General features: G+C 48.6%; 1 protein-coding gene across 2 annotated transcripts in view; it reads left to right on the forward strand.

The window, feature by feature from the left end:
• The window catches only part of SH3BP5 (SH3 domain binding protein 5), a 77362-nt gene that overhangs the window by 59795 nt on the left and 1502 nt on the right, over positions 1 to 16065 (forward strand). For both annotated transcript variants that reach the window (XM_017884308.1, XM_017884254.1), the window contains exons 4-8: positions 2828 to 2992; positions 10195 to 10325; positions 12683 to 12725; positions 13436 to 13655; positions 15367 to 15627. In XM_017884308.1, the coding sequence (XP_017739797.1) occupies positions 2828 to 2992; positions 10195 to 10325; positions 12683 to 12725; positions 13436 to 13655; positions 15367 to 15627 (820 nt within the window). The remainder of the gene's footprint in view (positions 1 to 2827; positions 2993 to 10194; positions 10326 to 12682; positions 12726 to 13435; positions 13656 to 15366; positions 15628 to 16065) is intronic.

The following is a 16065-nucleotide window of genomic DNA, read 5'->3' on the forward strand; positions in this document are numbered from 1 at the left end:
TTTCCTTTCTTTCCTTTCTCTCCTCTTCTCCTCTCTCCTCTCTCCTCTCTTCTCTTCTCTTCTCTTTTTTCTTGCCTGGCATTCATTCAAGGTCTTCACTCGAGTCCTTTTAAAAAATTTGATCTGAGGTATCATCAAATCTCCTACAGGCACTCTGTTTTGTAATATGTCTTTAGAGTCTCAAATCCTTCCTTCTGCCTCCCACCCCATCAGCCCGTGTTTTCAAATCATCTTTGTCCTTCAGTCCTCAGTTCAGGATCATCTTCCTTTAAGAGGCCTTCCTCGGTTCTCTGTACTGGAAATAATTTCTCCTTCACATTCCCTTACCATACTTCCCCCGCTGCTGTGGCACTCTCACGTACAGTGTCGTATTACGGACTTCTGAGCGTCCACTCCATGCTTGGTTCAGCTCCCCATCTGATTGTCATTGCCTGGAGGGCTGGGTCTGGGTCTGGGTCTGGTATGCAGTACACAATCATGGAGTACTCCGGAAAGCTGTTCTTTTCCTGGGCGGCTGGCATTCTCTGAGTCTGTGATTTTTTTGTTCCCCCTCCTTTAACCTTCTTCACAAAGCATCCTGAGCCTGTGGTTTCTGAAGACTTCCTCAAAGTCATGTGAGAATTGCTTGCGGAAGGGTGGGGTCCCTGTAGTTCCCCTCTTCCTGAGTCCCAGGGGCTGCCCTAGGGATGTCCCACCAGGGCTTATGTAACTGACTTGGGGTCGTGGTTAACCAAGGGAGGGTGGTGGGACGCTGCAGAGGCCAGCTTTTGGCAGAAGTGGGCTTGTGGCTTGTGCTCTGCTGGGGAATTCAAGGGGAGCCTGTAGAGTGGTGACTGTGATGTTTCAGTGCTGATTTCTCATGTGGTCACACAATTGCCATCACCTGGCCCATCTTGGGGTAAAGGTATCCACTGTCCACAAGAAATAGAATTGGAATCACCTATATAATTGTAAGTTTCCCAGTGGTCACAGTAATAAAGGAAAGATGAGGAAAGATGAAATGGTGAAGTTAAATTTTTTTTTTTTTGAGACAGAGTTTTGCTCCTGTCACCCAGGCTGGAGTGCAATGGTGTGATCTCAACTCACTGCAACCTCCACCTCTCAGGTTCAAATGATTCTTCTGCCTCAGCCTTCCGAGTAGCTGGGACTACAGGCATGTGCCACCACACCCGGCTAAGTTTTATATTTTTAGTAGAGGTAGGGTTTTGTCATGTTGGCCAGGCTGGTTTCAAACTCCTGACCTCGTGATCCTCCTGCCTTGGCCTCCCAAAGTGCTGGGGTTACAGGCTTGAGCCCCTGTGCCCAGCCTGTGAATTTAATTTTTAAATTTTATTTATTTAAGAAGCAGGGTCTTATTGTGTTACCCGGGCTGGAGTGCAGCGGCATAATCGTAGTTCACTGTAACCTCAAGTGATCCTCCTGCGTCAGCCTCCCAAGGAGCAGGGAATGCAGCCATGTGCCACCATGCTTGGATAAGTTTTTAATTTTTTCCAGAAGTGGGCTCTTGCTGTGTTTCCCAGGCTGGTCTTGAATACCTGGCCTCAAGTGGTCCTCCTGCCTTGGCCCCCCAAAGTGCTGGGATATAGGTGGGATCCATTGCACCCAACTGAAATTAATTTTAATAATATATTTTATTTAATTTAGTATATCCAAAATATTTCATCATGTAATAAAAATTGAGATATTTAACATTTTTTTTTTGGACTGAGACTTTAAGATTAGAGATGTCTTACATTCAATTGGGATTAATCACTTTTTTGTTTTGAGATGGAGTCTCACTCTTGTCACCCAGGCTGGAGTGCAGTGGCGCAATCTCGGCTCATAACAGCCTCTGCCTCCTAAGTTTAAGCGATTCTTCTGCCTCAGCCTCCCAAGTAGCTGGGATTATAGGCACCCACCACTATGCCCGGCTAATTTTTGTATTTTTAGTAGAGACAGGGTTTCACCATGTTGGCCAGGCTGGTCTTTAATTCCTGACCTCAAGTGATCCGCCCGCCTCCCACAGTGCTGGGGATTACAGGTGTGAGCCACTGCAACTGGCCGGGATTAATCACATTTTGAACAATCAGTAGACGCATGTCGGGGGGCAGCTCTAGACATGTGGTCAGCTACAGTTGGTATTGCTTCTCCCACCTGATGCTCCTTGAAAGCAGAGACCATGTTGTTTTAATTAATTAGGTCCTTCTCTTTGCCTGCCTGGTGCCATACTTGGCCTGTCGCTGGAGTCAGTGGGTGTGAATTGAGTGGGGGACTCTCTGGCAGAGGGGCAGTGCTGGGCTGGAACTCCTACTACCCGGAGTCTGGCACAGCTCTGCTTCTAGTCAGCTGTGTGATCTCAGGAAAGGCTGTGTCCTCTCAGCTAAGGTCCCCCTTCTACAGAGTGAAGTCTTTGGACCATGATCTTCAGGGTTCTAGTTCTGACTTGCCATGAATTGAGCCACAGATCTGGGCAGGGAAGGTGACAGGACTACTGTATCCACCTTGACCTCATTAGTGAGGCAGAGCTTCTGAGAAAGGCCGTGGGGTTGGCTGTACCTGTCCCAGGATGGGCTGGTTTGCCATGTCCGATTCTGGCCAAGGGCTGACGTGTTTATCTCATCCATTGGGCCCAGAACCGTGGAAACTGTCTGCTCACTGATTTGGCGCTCACTCCCCCATCGGGTCCACTGCCCTGTCTGGCATCTCTGAGGACCTGTGGGTGCCGGGAGTGAAGAGGCAGAGATGAGCTTGTCCTGGTCCTTGGGATGCTTATTTTTTGAAAGGTAAAATGGACCGTGGGGAGTACTCGCCATTTCCTGAGGCCTCATGAGGATTCTTTCTCACACAGGCTCAGCTGGAAGCTCAGAAAGCCACTCAGGACTTCCAGAGGGCCACCGAGGTGCTCCGTGCCGCCAAGGAGACCATCTCCCTGGCCGAGCAGCGGCTGCTGGAGGATGATAAGCGGCAGTTCGACTCCGCCTGGCAGGAGATGCTGAATCACGCCACTCAGAGGGTATGAGTCATGGCCGGGTGTGCTGTGGGGGTGAGCACGTGCATGCGCGCTGGCTTCCCCCGAACGGAGGTAACAGACTCGACTCCCAGGCGTGCTGCCTGAAAACACTCTGAACATCACAGGTTGTCATCTTCATGTGGTCTCTTGGCTGCACTTGGTACGAAGCCAGTGCTCCAGAATGAGTCAGTGTCTCTCCGTGACAGCAAGAGCTGTTCTTTCCCTTATGTTGCCTGAGGTTTGTCTGGTTTGGGTCATCCCCAAAGGGTGTTGACTGTGGACTCGGGCTTCCAGAGGGACTGGTTGTTTTCCAGGGTCTGCTCCCATGGAACCCCAGCATACTGGCGGGGTTTAGAATCTGTGATGGGGAGACCTTGATTAACAGCCCTACATGGGGGCTGCACTTCAGGTATGTGCTGTCGGAAGAAGGCAGGAGTCATGGCAGATTAGACCAGAATCAGGTGTGTACTTAGGACAGGCCTTCTGGGCTGGGATTCAGGGAGTTGACAGGCACAAAGGAAGCGGACTGCGTGAGATCCTTACCCACGGCTTGGCTGGCTGGGTTTTATGCCATTATATTGGGTTCTTTACCGGCTCCCATGACCACCTCTCTGGCTGCCTTACTCAGAGCCAAAAATGGCAGTGCCTTAGTCTGTTCAGGCCAAGACAAAATACTAAACAAAATACCATAAGCAGGGTAGTTTGTAAAAAATAGAAATTTATTTTTCACAGTTCTGGAGGATGAGAAGTGCAAGATCAGGACATTGGTAGATTCAGTGTCTCATGAGGGCCTGTTTCTTGGTTCACAGGTGACCGTCTTTTCCATGTCCTAACACGGTGGAAGGGGTACATGAGCTTATAAGGCCACTAATCTCATTCATGAGGGTTCCACCCTCATTACCTCATCACTTCCCAAAGGCCCTACCTCCAAATACCCTCACACTGGGGATCAGTTTCAATGTAAGAATTTTGAGAGGATACAAATGTTCAGACCATAGCAGCTAGGGACAGTTCTTGGCTCAGCAGTACTTGCTTATCCTTGCCTAACTCTATCGGGTTTCTTAGAAGTCATGCGGCATGTTCCTGGATACCTCTTTGCCCTTCCAGGCTTGGCTCCTGGGCTGCCCAGGCTCATGTTCCTGGTATCCCCCCCACACCAGCCTGGGTCCATTGTGCCCCTCCACATTCTCTGTCTAGATCCCAAGTGCCTGGAAAACCAATGTAGGACTGGTTTGCTGCAGGGTGGGTGAGTGAGCTGACCTGTGGCTTCAGCAGCTCCAACAAGACCCTGTACAGAGCAGATAGGGGGTTGCAAGAGGTCTTGGTGACTCCTTAAGAAAGCCGTCTAGGGGGCTGGAATAGAAAAGTCAGCAGGTTAATGCCAACAGGATTTCCCTTTTAAATGTCACCTGTCACAGTGGCTCAAGTCCTGGGGGATCTGATAATTAAAAGTGGCCTTGTGCTTCCTTAAATAGAAAGCTTGACACACAAATGACTTCAAGAGTCAAATCCACGTTGACTTTATGCACCTCTGTCAGCAGCCTGAGACTCTTGGCTGTGCTCTGCTTTGCGTGCCTCCTGCCCCCTAGTGGGTGTAATGCTCACGGAGCTAGACATGGGCTGGAAACAGCTTTTTTGGGTCATCTTGAGAAAAATGGAAGGGGTGGCTGGAAATATTAGAAGTTCACAAGCCAAAGTCCAATAGATATGAAAAGGACAAAATGTAAGGTAGCGTCTTCCAAGAAATTAGCTGAAGGGCCACTTTTCCTTTTCGCCCTTCGTCCACCCCAGCTGGAGACCCATGTCAGCCTGTAAGCAAGCATTTCAGAAGTCATTTAATCTGTTCTTTAAAGATAAACCATGCTTCTGCTTTGTGTGTCTCTCATTTTCAAGTGCTAAGGCCCCAATGGATGGTGGGTGACCTCCCAAGGAGTGGTGTCCCCAAGGCCTCCACAGTGTGTAACTCAGGGCATCCGTTCACACCACAGACTTTGGGAATAGCGCTTTTTGGAATTGTGCAGTGCAAGACCTGTGAGACTGTACAAGATGGCCCTGTATTCCTGAGGTCATGAGGACTCCATAGAGCCCCGGGAGGGTCAGGGAGGGTCAGCTGATATGTGCCTTCTCTGTGGCCACTGAAGGGAAAGGCCCTTTTGGTTTTCTTGGGCTTGGGGCAACCTCTGCAGATTGGCAGGTGTTTCGCGTCACATGCCAGGATTTCCACCTCGGAGCTGATGTTCCTCTTCCCAGATCCCTTCACAGTTGCATAGGCTGGAAATGCCCCTCATCGAACAGTTAAAAACACACACCAGCAAGAGACAAAGCCTGTGGCGAAGCTTTCCCCTATCACATGGTTGGCTTTGAACCAGCGTCGAGTAACTGGGAACTCTCTGGACTTAGCATTTCCCCCAGTGGTGCTCGTGTTGACCCCTCCTAGAGCCTCACAGGCCTGGCATGCTCAGCCAGCTGAAAGCTGCATGATGAAAGGGCTAGAGAATGTGCCTTCTGGGTACTCTAGGATGCTTGTTTCTTTAGGGCAAGGGAGCTTCATCTCACTCTCTTCTTCCAAAGTATTACTTTAGGGTCTACTAAAGGAAAATTCTGTGCTCAGAAAGGCCCAGGGCTATCTTTGAAGAAATGGCGGTGGCTTGGACTACATGATCCCTCCAGGCACAGTAGGACACTGGGGTTCCCACGTAACGTGCCCAAGACTATCTATGCGGCCCCTCACATTTCCTGGGGTGACATCAGGCAGTGACACTTGGAGCCGTGGCTGAAGCCGATGTACTAGGAGGTGGCAGGAGCCCTGGTGTGCTCTGTTAGGCCGTATGCAGTGCCACAGACAGAGACAAAGGATCAGTTTTGTGCTCTGTGCTGGGGTTGATGAGGACTCTGGAAAATACAAGTAGGCTGTGGCAGAGCTGCCAAGCCTGCAGTTGAGCAGCCTTCCTGGGGGCACAGGGCCTGGGGTCCCTGCTGCTCCCCAGCTAGGGAGCTTGGGCAGCATAGGCCCCTTCAGCCATGGCTGTTTTGGCCTTGAAGTAGCCTTTAGGGGAAGGTGATAGCTTTTCATCCTCTGAGAGAGGAGGGCTGGCATTCCGGGAGGGAGAAACTGGCTTTTCTGATGTCCGCTGAAAGAGCTCAGACAGAGGAAGCGGGAAATGTGACTTGGAAATGAGAGGCACGAACTGTTTCTGAACTAGCAGCAAGCAGTTGCTGGAGAGGACACGACACAGGGCCAGCCCTTCTCCTGGTCCACAATGGATATGAGCCTGGGATGGCAGGTGAGGAGCTGCTCAGGACAGCCTCCCTGACGGTGGTGGGTATGAACCGCCTCCCTTCCACACAGTGGGAAGAAGTGCCTTCTTAAGTCTCATTGCCCAAGGATGCAGTAAGAATCAGAAAACAGTCTGAAACAGTCAGAATGGAGGTTCTGAGCAGACAGTGAGATTGCCTCCCTGGGCAAGGAGGCCCCTGACTGCAGCTCTGTGATGTTGGAAGAGATGTTGGGAGTGTAACTGAGGGTGCAAAGGTCTTGGAGATTGGAGAGTTGAGAAAGCCGTAACGGGAGGCTGAGGAGCTGTGCCTGGTGAATGTCTGCTAAGCAGGTTGGGCCATTCTGCTGGTGTGGGACCCTGCAGAGGCTGTGCTAAGCCAGACTGAAACACCCATTCAGTGCCCAGTGGTGCCCATGCAGGAAGGTGCTGGCTGTTTGCTATCTTCTGTGAACTGACATGACCAGGGTCTGGGGCTGAGCAGTATCTCTGTGGTCCGTCGATCTTCAGCATCTGACTGCTCCGGAGTGTGGGGTGCAGTTTGCCACTCCTACCCCTGAGCCACCCTCCTCCTTACTTATCCCACCACACCCGGCCCACATCACTGCACACAGCTTATGCCTGATGCTAGGCTGTAGATGGAGAAACTCCTTGATTACCTAGGAGAGGTAACCAAGGCGACATGCTCAGTGACCTTCTTCCTCAAGGTGGGAAGCTCAGTTGTGTGGAGGTCTCTTCCAAGAGCTGGAGGGTGTGTGTGAGAGAGAGAGATGGAGTCTCGCCCTGTCGCTCAGGCTGGAGTGCAGCGGCACCATCTTGGCTGATTGCATCCTTCACCTCCCAGGTTCAAGCTTTTCTCCTGCCTCAGCCTCCTGAGGAGCTGGGACTACAGGCACCCACCACCACACCCAGCTAATTTTTGTATTTTTAGTAGAGATGGGGTTTCACCACGTTGGCCAGGCTGGTCTCGAACTCCTGACCTCAAGTGATCTGCCCGCCCTGGCCTCCCAAAGTGCTGGGATTCCAGGCATGAGCCCCATCACACCTGGCTTCACTGGAGGTTTTTGTATATACATGAGAAGTGGGGAGATAGGGGCAGGATGTGATAGACGTGGCCCAGTGGGGTGAAGCGGGGGATAGTGACATGCTGGCCACTTCTTCAGTTTTCACTGCCAATATTGCCAAGTGCTCGGAGCTTTCCGAATGTTTTATTGTAGAAAGCCTGTGCTTCTGCTTGCAGCCTAGAGGCCAAGATAGAATGAGGGCCTGTGTGCAGATGGCAAGAACCTTGCTTCTTACAGGGGACTCTTTCTGTACAGGAGCCTCAAATTACAGCTTCTACAAGTCTATTGAAAATGCATTCTGACAGCTCCTTAAAGGTAAACCTTTCATTGGATCCTTCTGTAATAAAACAGTCACCCCCAACGTGTTGTCTTTGACGAACCTGAAGGTTTGAGTTTTCAAAAAGGTTATACCGGTAAATCCTTAAGTTTACTGCTGTTTCCCCAAGTATCAAGCATGAGATATTTTTAGTGCATTTTGTTTCCTTGTGAAATATCTGGTTTTAGAAGCAAAGGGAAAGGATTCTCTTAGCCCTTTGGTCTTGGTTTAGAAATCATGTGAGCAAGCATGTCACCTCATGCCAGCTTAGCTCAGTTCCCTCCTATTTTCTTCTCTTTTATTCTGTGGTTTTTAAAAATTATCTGAAGCACTGAAGCTTTTGTTAAAAGATAAATATTTTTAAGAAGGTAAAAGCATAATTGGGATACAAATATACAATGTTCTCGTGTCAAATATTTTCTATTAAATAAGGAGGGATCTAATGAGATGTTACAATTCTTGAATTCAAAAAAATACAAACTCATAGAAAACCAAGAATGCTGAAATGAATTACCAACAGATACAAAATGGACTATTACAGGGCAGTCAGTAATCCAATGCATCTGGGACACAGTTCATCTTCATTTCTCTGGAAAAAAAACCCCATTTGTATTACTGTCAGTTTTCTACAACTTACAGGGTTGTAAAATAGCTTCAAGACAAAGTCAGAGATAGCCTGGAAGGGTGCCCTAGACAGGACACCCTGTAATTTTTAATGCCCATATAAAATCTTTCATAATTTTCACGGCACCTTTAAAAATCCTATTATAAGTAAACTATCCTAGGGCTGATTGTGGTTGTTGACTGGAGGAGATGGTAGAACACTGGCAGCTTTCTTCTGTGGCCTTCTCTTTTAACTGTGAACTAAAGACGTGGTGGTACCTCCCTAAAATTGTTCTACGGGGTCTGACTAGTGACCAGGAGCCCTCTGGGCTCCTCTCGGACGCTCACCAGAGAATAGAGAATAATCCTTTAGCCTAACCTCTACTGTCTCTCTGGTTTATTTTATAACACTGTGAGTGGTAGGAAGAAGACCGGGAAGGAAATCGCAAGCTGCTTATGTGGCCTGAACTGCGGTTTGTTTCCCTCCTTTCTTCAAGGCAGGCCTTGTTCTGAGGTTTTTCTTTAGGTAAGCAAGGAGAGAACTAACATTGCCCATGTCTGTGGGACTGGGCCTGTGAGCTGCTTTTTTTTTTGGGGGTGGGGGGCCATTGAGGGCCCTTGAGTATTGGTTTTGTAACTCGTTTTTTTCAACAGACTTAACAAAGTGTTCCCACCAGAACTCTGACTTGTCTTCTGCTCACAAATGTTTGTGTACCTCAAAATCTGATGTGAATGACTGGGTTTTAATTTAATTGCTTAAATGTAAAGTTTGCCCCTTCTGGGTCCTGAGTTCTTCTGTGCACAGCCAACTAGTTCAGAATATTTGGGAAAGGACCAAACAACAGAAGTCATAGCTGCTTTGCTGGCTTGATTGCCGTCGTGGCTGGTTTGCTAGTTCTTGGTTTTGGTGGTCTCCTCATTAGGTTCCCCGTCTCAGGTACCCACTGCTGCTGTCTGGCCATTTGCCTGCCCATCAGGCCCCTGCCCCAAGGTGTGAACGGGAGGAGCTCTAGGTGGCTACTTAGATCCAGGAACCTGAGAAGAAAGTGGACATCTGTTGAATCAGAAAATAGTTCGAAATTTTCTCTGATTTTTGTTTTTCCATTTTCTTTCTCAGTCATTGCCACAGCCAATTTAGCTATTTAATCTTACCTCACAAGACCTTTTCAAAATAGATCAATAGGAAAAGAAAACCACTATTGGGAAGTTAGTTTATTCTTAGTCTGACCACTGATTTGCTCAAATATATATCTAGATATAGATATCGATATCTATATGTATATATATATTTTGAGATAGAGTCTTGCTCTGTCCCCCAGGATGGAGTGCAGTGGCACGATCTCAGCTCACTGCAACCTTCATCTCCTGGGTTCAAGTGATTCTCCTGCCTCAGCCTTTCAAGTAGCTGGGACTACAGGCACGCGCCCCCATGCCCAGCTAATTTTTGTATTTTTAGTAGAGACAGGGTTTCACCATGTTGGCCAGGCTGGTCTCAAACTCCTGACCTCAGGTGATCCACCCACCTTAGCCTGCCAAAGGGCTACGATTACAGGTGTGAGCCACTGCACCCAGCCCAGAGTATTTTTATTTTTATTTTTGAGACAGTCTCTGTTGCCCAGGTACAGTGGCATGATAGCTCACTGCAACCTCCGCCTCCGGGTTCAAGTGATTCTTCTGCCTTAGCCTCCTGAGTAGCAGGGACTACAGGAGCACACCACCAGGCCCAGCTGATTTTTGTATTTTTAGTAGCGATGGGTTTCACCATGTTGACTAGGATGGTCCTGATCTCCTGACCTCGTGATCCACCCACCTTGGCCTCCCAAAGTGCTGGGATTACACGCGTGAGTCACCGCACCTGGCCAAAGAATATTTTTTGGAAAATGATGTAATATTCCAAGCAGGGGCTGTTCTGGGCTGGACTGGGCTGAACTCTGCTGTTGTTTGAAGGTCATGGAGGCGGAGCAGACCAAGACCAGGAGCGAGCTGGTGCATAAGGAGACGGCAGCCAGGTACAACGCCGCCATGGGCCGCATGCGACAACTGGAGAAGAAACTCAAGAGAGCCATCAACAAGTCCAAGTAAGTCTGGACACGGCCTTGCCTAGGCCATGCGGCTATCCTAGTCTGCATCTTCTCAGCCTTTTGTATGTCACGCACTCAAGGACTACCCTGAGTAGTCCTTTGATGTAGACCCTGGGGCCTCACCAGAGCCCCTGCTCAGGCTCTCTTGCCCCCTAATATTCTATGACCCCCAGAGGCAGAGGATGCTAAAGGGTGGGCTGCTCTAGACATGATTGAGTTAGGAAACACAGAAAAAGGAATTTCAAAGGCACATTATTAAATGGCCCATTGGCTGGGATTTGGTAAACTCACGCTGTACCCTTGGGTCTGTGGTTGACAGTGTGGACAAGGCCCTATCCCTCAATTTATCTGTCAGTGTAATAGGGATGAGCTGTGTTCACAATACATGTTTCCTGTGATCAAGAGCTGATAAAATGCTGTAAGACTGGCTTTAGTAGAGTTTTTTCCCCCCCAATCTCTTCTCACTACAGCCCTGTATATTTTTATACAACATTGATAATGGTGGGCAGGCACAACTGTGTACCCTTTCTTGGGGACAAGCCCCCCGCTTCATTCCCAGTTCCTGGGCCTCCTAGCAAAAGGAGGAGGACTTATGATGACCTAGACTTAACAGCCAAAGGTAGACCCAGAGCAGGCTGTGCAGGGCTACTGAAGGCCTGTCTTCCAGGTGTGGTCACAGCCCCAGCCAGGAGGGGCCGGGCAGTTGGAAGCTTGGCAGATGCCCAGTCCTCATGCAAGTGAGGGAATGGTGACGATTCAGTGAGGAAGAGAGGGGAGCAAGGAAGAGTTTGGTCCTCCTAGGCTCTGTACTACTCCCCAGTACCTTCTCCCAGGCTTGACTTTTCTTTGGTTTCTGCTCACACTTTTCCAACATACATACGTACACATACGTGCAGAGGAATAGCATTTAACCATTTATTATTGCACTTAATTGACTAGTGTATTTTTGTTTTGGTTTGGTTTTTGGTGTGTCGGGGCTGATCTCTTGAGAGCTAAGTAGCAGACATGTATACGGCATTTTTCTGCAGGGGAGGCACGAGGTGGCGAGGGTTGCTGTAGGACCTGTGCCTGCTCTGGGCAAGCCCAGGCATCATCCATATGGCAACACCCAAGAAGGCTGAGGAGCAGCCTTTGATGCTGCTTCCTTTGGTGTGAATATGGTGGGTCTTTTCTCAAAAGACCACGAACTCCCACTGCACACACATTACATATCATCCATTAACCTGTTTAAGAAAATAAATCTTGTGATTGAACTTTGCCAGCCTTCTCAGACTCCGAGAAGAGTATAGGGACAGATCATAGTCTTGGGCGGCTCCTGTCTGCCCGAAGGATAAAATGTACATCCGTGCATTCCATGGAGTGGCTACCAGGCCACCTCCATGCCCACCCTGCGTTTCCAGCCACACTCCCTCGCATGGATGCTTGTGTTCCTTTTGCTGGGACATGTTCCCTGTGCCCTCCAATGCCCATTCACACACACACTCCTCACCTTGTGCTCCTGTCTCCTCCTTTTGGTCACGAGAGAACTTATACACCCCACTCTCTCCCCAAGTTTCAGGATTTTCAAACCCACCAATGGCAGTCCTGTGTCCTTGTCATCCATCTGGATCCTCAGGATGCAGGACTTGAGAGCTTCATGGAGGGTGAACAGCTCAAGAATAAAGCAATGATCTACTCTTAATGTTCAGGCACCAAAGTTCCTAAAAAAGAGCCAAGCTCTTTTGGCTGACCCAGAACCAAGGGAACTGCTAGGATACTGGCATTTCTTGTGCCCATTATGTGGCTGAGTTGGCCAACTAACAACTCCAGTCTTTGGACAAGGTTCGGGAGGACCAACCTGAGACCCCCTCCTAGTGGTGGCCTTGCTGTGCTGTGAGGGAGGAGTGGTGCTTCTCTCTCTTCCCCAGTTGACTTCAGTAGAGGAGGAGGTTTAAGCAGCCCTTCTCCAGCCTCATCTGCTTTTCATCCCTGGGGAATCAACTTCATTAGGAGAGTAGATCCAGGCCACCCTTACTGCTGGGTATAACCCGTGTGGCCCTGAACAGCTTTCCCACACAGGAGGAATATGAGCTAGGTTGCAGAGTCCCCAAGATATGTGTGTGTGGGTTCCCCGTGTCTTGAGATGGGCCTCCTGTCAGTATAGCACTGGGTGAGCCCAGTTATTCTATCTGGTGTCTGTCAATCAGTCTCCAAAGCTAGGAGCATCACTCACATGTCGTGGCCTTATTAGAATTTACTAAATATTGGAAGGATGACCTGGCCAGTGGTAGCTGATGCCTCTTTTTCATCTTGTGAAGTTGACTGTGGTCACTGTATTATATTACTCTGATGGTTTTCCTTCCTGTCTTCTGCAGGCCTTATTTTGAACTCAAGGCAAAGTACTACGTGCAGCTTGAGGTATGTGTAGCTTTGGTCTTTTGTCACTGATGGGATTTTTCTGCACTCAAAGCTTCACTTTTCTGGGGCAGCAGAATATCAAATGAGCCACTTGCTATAAGGGGAAAGTGGAGAGACACATGCTTTACTGAGTTTTCAGACCTCAAAATTGTCTCAGTTGGGTCTTCAGTCGTCTCTGAACCTCTGTAACTGCCGTTCAGTCACTTTCTCTGTTGTACGAGGCCAGTGGTTGTCACAGCATGCTCTTAGGACTAGCAGCATCAGCATCACCTGGAGACCTGATAGACCAGGTCCCACTCTAGACCGATTGAATCAGAAACTCAGAGGTTGGAGTCCAGTGAGCTGAGTCTTAACACTCAAGGGGATTTTGATGCAAGTTCAAGTTTGAGAACCACTGTACTGGGAACCAGATGTCTAGACTGTGGGACTTCGGTGTGTTTGCCCATTTTTGCTTCCCTGATGGAGTTTATTCCACCAGTGAGAGTTTTTGGATATCAGAGCTTGTCACCTGGATGGGATCTGGGGATGGTAGTGGCTGATTTTGTCTGGTGAATGAATAGCAGTTATAATGGTAATCAGGTCTTCAGTCATGTCTTGGAAAATTCCTTGAAGTAGAATGATGGGCAGAAAATGTACTTGAACCTGTCATTCAGAGAGCATCTTCAGGCTAACAGGGTAGTCTTCACTTAGTCTCCTGTTTTCTCGACCAGCAACTGAAAAAGACTGTGGACGACCTGCAGGCCAAACTGACCCTGGCAAAAGGCGAATACAAGATGGCTCTGAAGAACCTGGAGATGATCTCAGATGAGATCCATGAGCGGCGGCGCTCCAGTGCCATGGGGCCTCGGGGATGCGGTGTTGGGGCTGAGGGCAGCAGCACATCTGTGGAGGATCTGCCAGGGAGCAAACCTGAGCCTGATGCCATTTCTGGTAAGTCAGGGGCTTCACTGGGTACATGGGGAGATACCAGACTGTGTGATTTGTTTCCCAGGGTCCTCACTTTCTCTGGCCATCACTGAAAGGTCTCAGAGTTGGGCAGGCCTGAGGGCTGTTTCTGGTGGCTTCCCATGTTTTATAGAACACTGTGTTCATCAAGATGGTACTAAGTGTTCCTCAAAGTCAGGATTCTGTGGTCAAATAAATTGGGAACATGTTACACCTTCACTCCTCTTTGAGAGTCAAAGTATACATTAGAACATTCAAGGCTGACAAGTCCTGCAGGAAAGAAGAGCTGTCTAAGATAGGGACTTTGGAATCAGATTTGATTCAAATCTGCCTTTACATCATTACTAGTGCATAATGTGGGCAAGGGCCTAACTTTGTATTTCAGTTTCTTCACCTGTAAAATGGAGAGCATGATGGTATCTACTGTATACTATGCATTGTGTAGGGTGGTGGTTCAGATTACATGAATCAACCCGACACCCAGGAGGCACTCAGTAAATGGTGGCTCTCACTGGCATCTGACCATAGAGATTTCTTTTCCCAGGGCCACCCCCTGGAAAACTGATAGAAGTTTGACTTGGTTTCTGTCATGCTCATCAAGAAAACCCACCCAACACTGTCTCTGCACACTTCCTTTCTTTTCCTTACCTGTGGAATAATCCCTGTCGGCTCTTTCCCAAGCTCCTTCCTCAGGAGTTCTTCAATTCCTTCAACAAATATTTAAGTGCTAGGTTCAAGGTAAAGGAAAAGGAAACTATCATTTGAACAACTATTATGTATGAATTACTTTAATATATACATCATCTCAAACCCTGCATGGAGAGGATCATGACGCTTACAGAGGTAAACTAACTTGATCAAGGTCACACAGCAAGTCTCGGAGTTAGGGATTCAATTCAGGTCTGAGCTTATCTTCTGTCCCCAACATTACGTACTTATCATTTGTAAGAAACCTCTATGGAATGCTACAAGGCTATTTTTAAAGAGAAGAGGGGAAAGTTCTAATAAGGAGTGGGATTGTGGGCAGGCTGAGGGAAAGCTGCTAAAGGCCAAAGAGACTTTGAAACCATGGGAATAACGTGTCTGCACCTTATTTTGGTCTACCAAATAATGTGGCTACAGAGCATTGTAAAGGATTTCTGTTCTTTTGCAGAAAATGGTGATGTGGGTAGACTTTGAGTGTGTTCTTTGAGATCAGAAGTTACCTGGAAGATAACAAAGGTCCCAGCAGATACTCCATGCTGGCCTGTTTCTTCTAGCAGCTCTTGCTTCTATTGCCCTAAGAAAGAAGCCTGAGTCCAGCTGGCTTGCTTTGGGATATGTTACAGAGGACCAGAACCACTTCCTGTGCACATGAGGATCTGTTTGGGGGACGGAGGTGGAGTAAAGGTCCTAATTTGTGGCTGAATTAATTTTCCATTTTTAGGTAACGTCTGGTGACACTGATGTCTTGGCAGGGTTATAAGGTTATTGGAAGGGCGCTTAATATCCATGGGATCCAGCTGCCAGCTGCTTCCCTTCCAGCTGCTTTAGAGGCTGGCCATTCAGGCTTGGGAAGTCACATTCCTTCATTAGGCACTCAGAGGTAGAGATTCTGCAGTCCCCATACTGTGTCTAGCTGCCTGCCAGCAGCAAGCACTTGTGGTGTTTGAGGAGGTGACAGAACCCATGTGACTGGTGTTCTCTCTCAACTTAGTGGCCTCGGAGGCCTTTGAAGATGACAGCTGTAGCAACTTTGTGTCTGAAGATGACTCGGAAACCCAGTCTGTGTCCAGCTTTAGTTCAGGACCAACAAGCCCGTCTGAGATGCCTGACCAGTTCCCTGCGGTTGTGAGGCCTGGCAGCCTGGATCTGCCCAGCCCTGTGTCCCTGTCAGAGTTTGGGATGATGTTCCCAGTGTTGGGCCCTCGAAGTGAATGCAGCGGGGCCTCCTCCCCTGAATGTGAAGTAGAACGAGGTGAGTAGCAGCCTTCTCACCCTGTCCCACATGCCGCACTGCCTCTGTAGCCAGACTGTTGTGCCGTTCCATACCTCTGCCAGGTCTCAGGGACCCCATGCTGCATTACCAGGTCTCTGTGGTTGCGCTGTCAGTATTGATCACTGAGGTTGTTTCCAAGTGCTGTTCTGGGGGGCTCCTGGCTCCACTCAGCTTCTATAAAGTAGAGCTTAGGTCCTGTGTCTCACATCAGCACAGTCTCCTTGGCAAGCACGTAGCAGAGAGGTTTGTTTCTCAGCTATAAAGTCAATGTGGCAAATTTCATCTCTATAGCTAAGGAATATATAAAACATCACAAGGAATAAAAGCAGTAAATGATTATGTACTGAGAACCTCTCTGATAGACACGGTAGGCAACAGTGGGAATTCTACAGGGCTAAGTTAGCTGATTGGTTTGAA

The sequence above is a fragment of the Rhinopithecus bieti genome, unplaced genomic scaffold (genome assembly GCF_001698545.2).
Source record: "Rhinopithecus bieti isolate Rb0 unplaced genomic scaffold, ASM169854v2 scaffold_12, whole genome shotgun sequence".
Classification (NCBI taxonomy): Eukaryota; Metazoa; Chordata; class Mammalia; order Primates; family Cercopithecidae; genus Rhinopithecus; species Rhinopithecus bieti.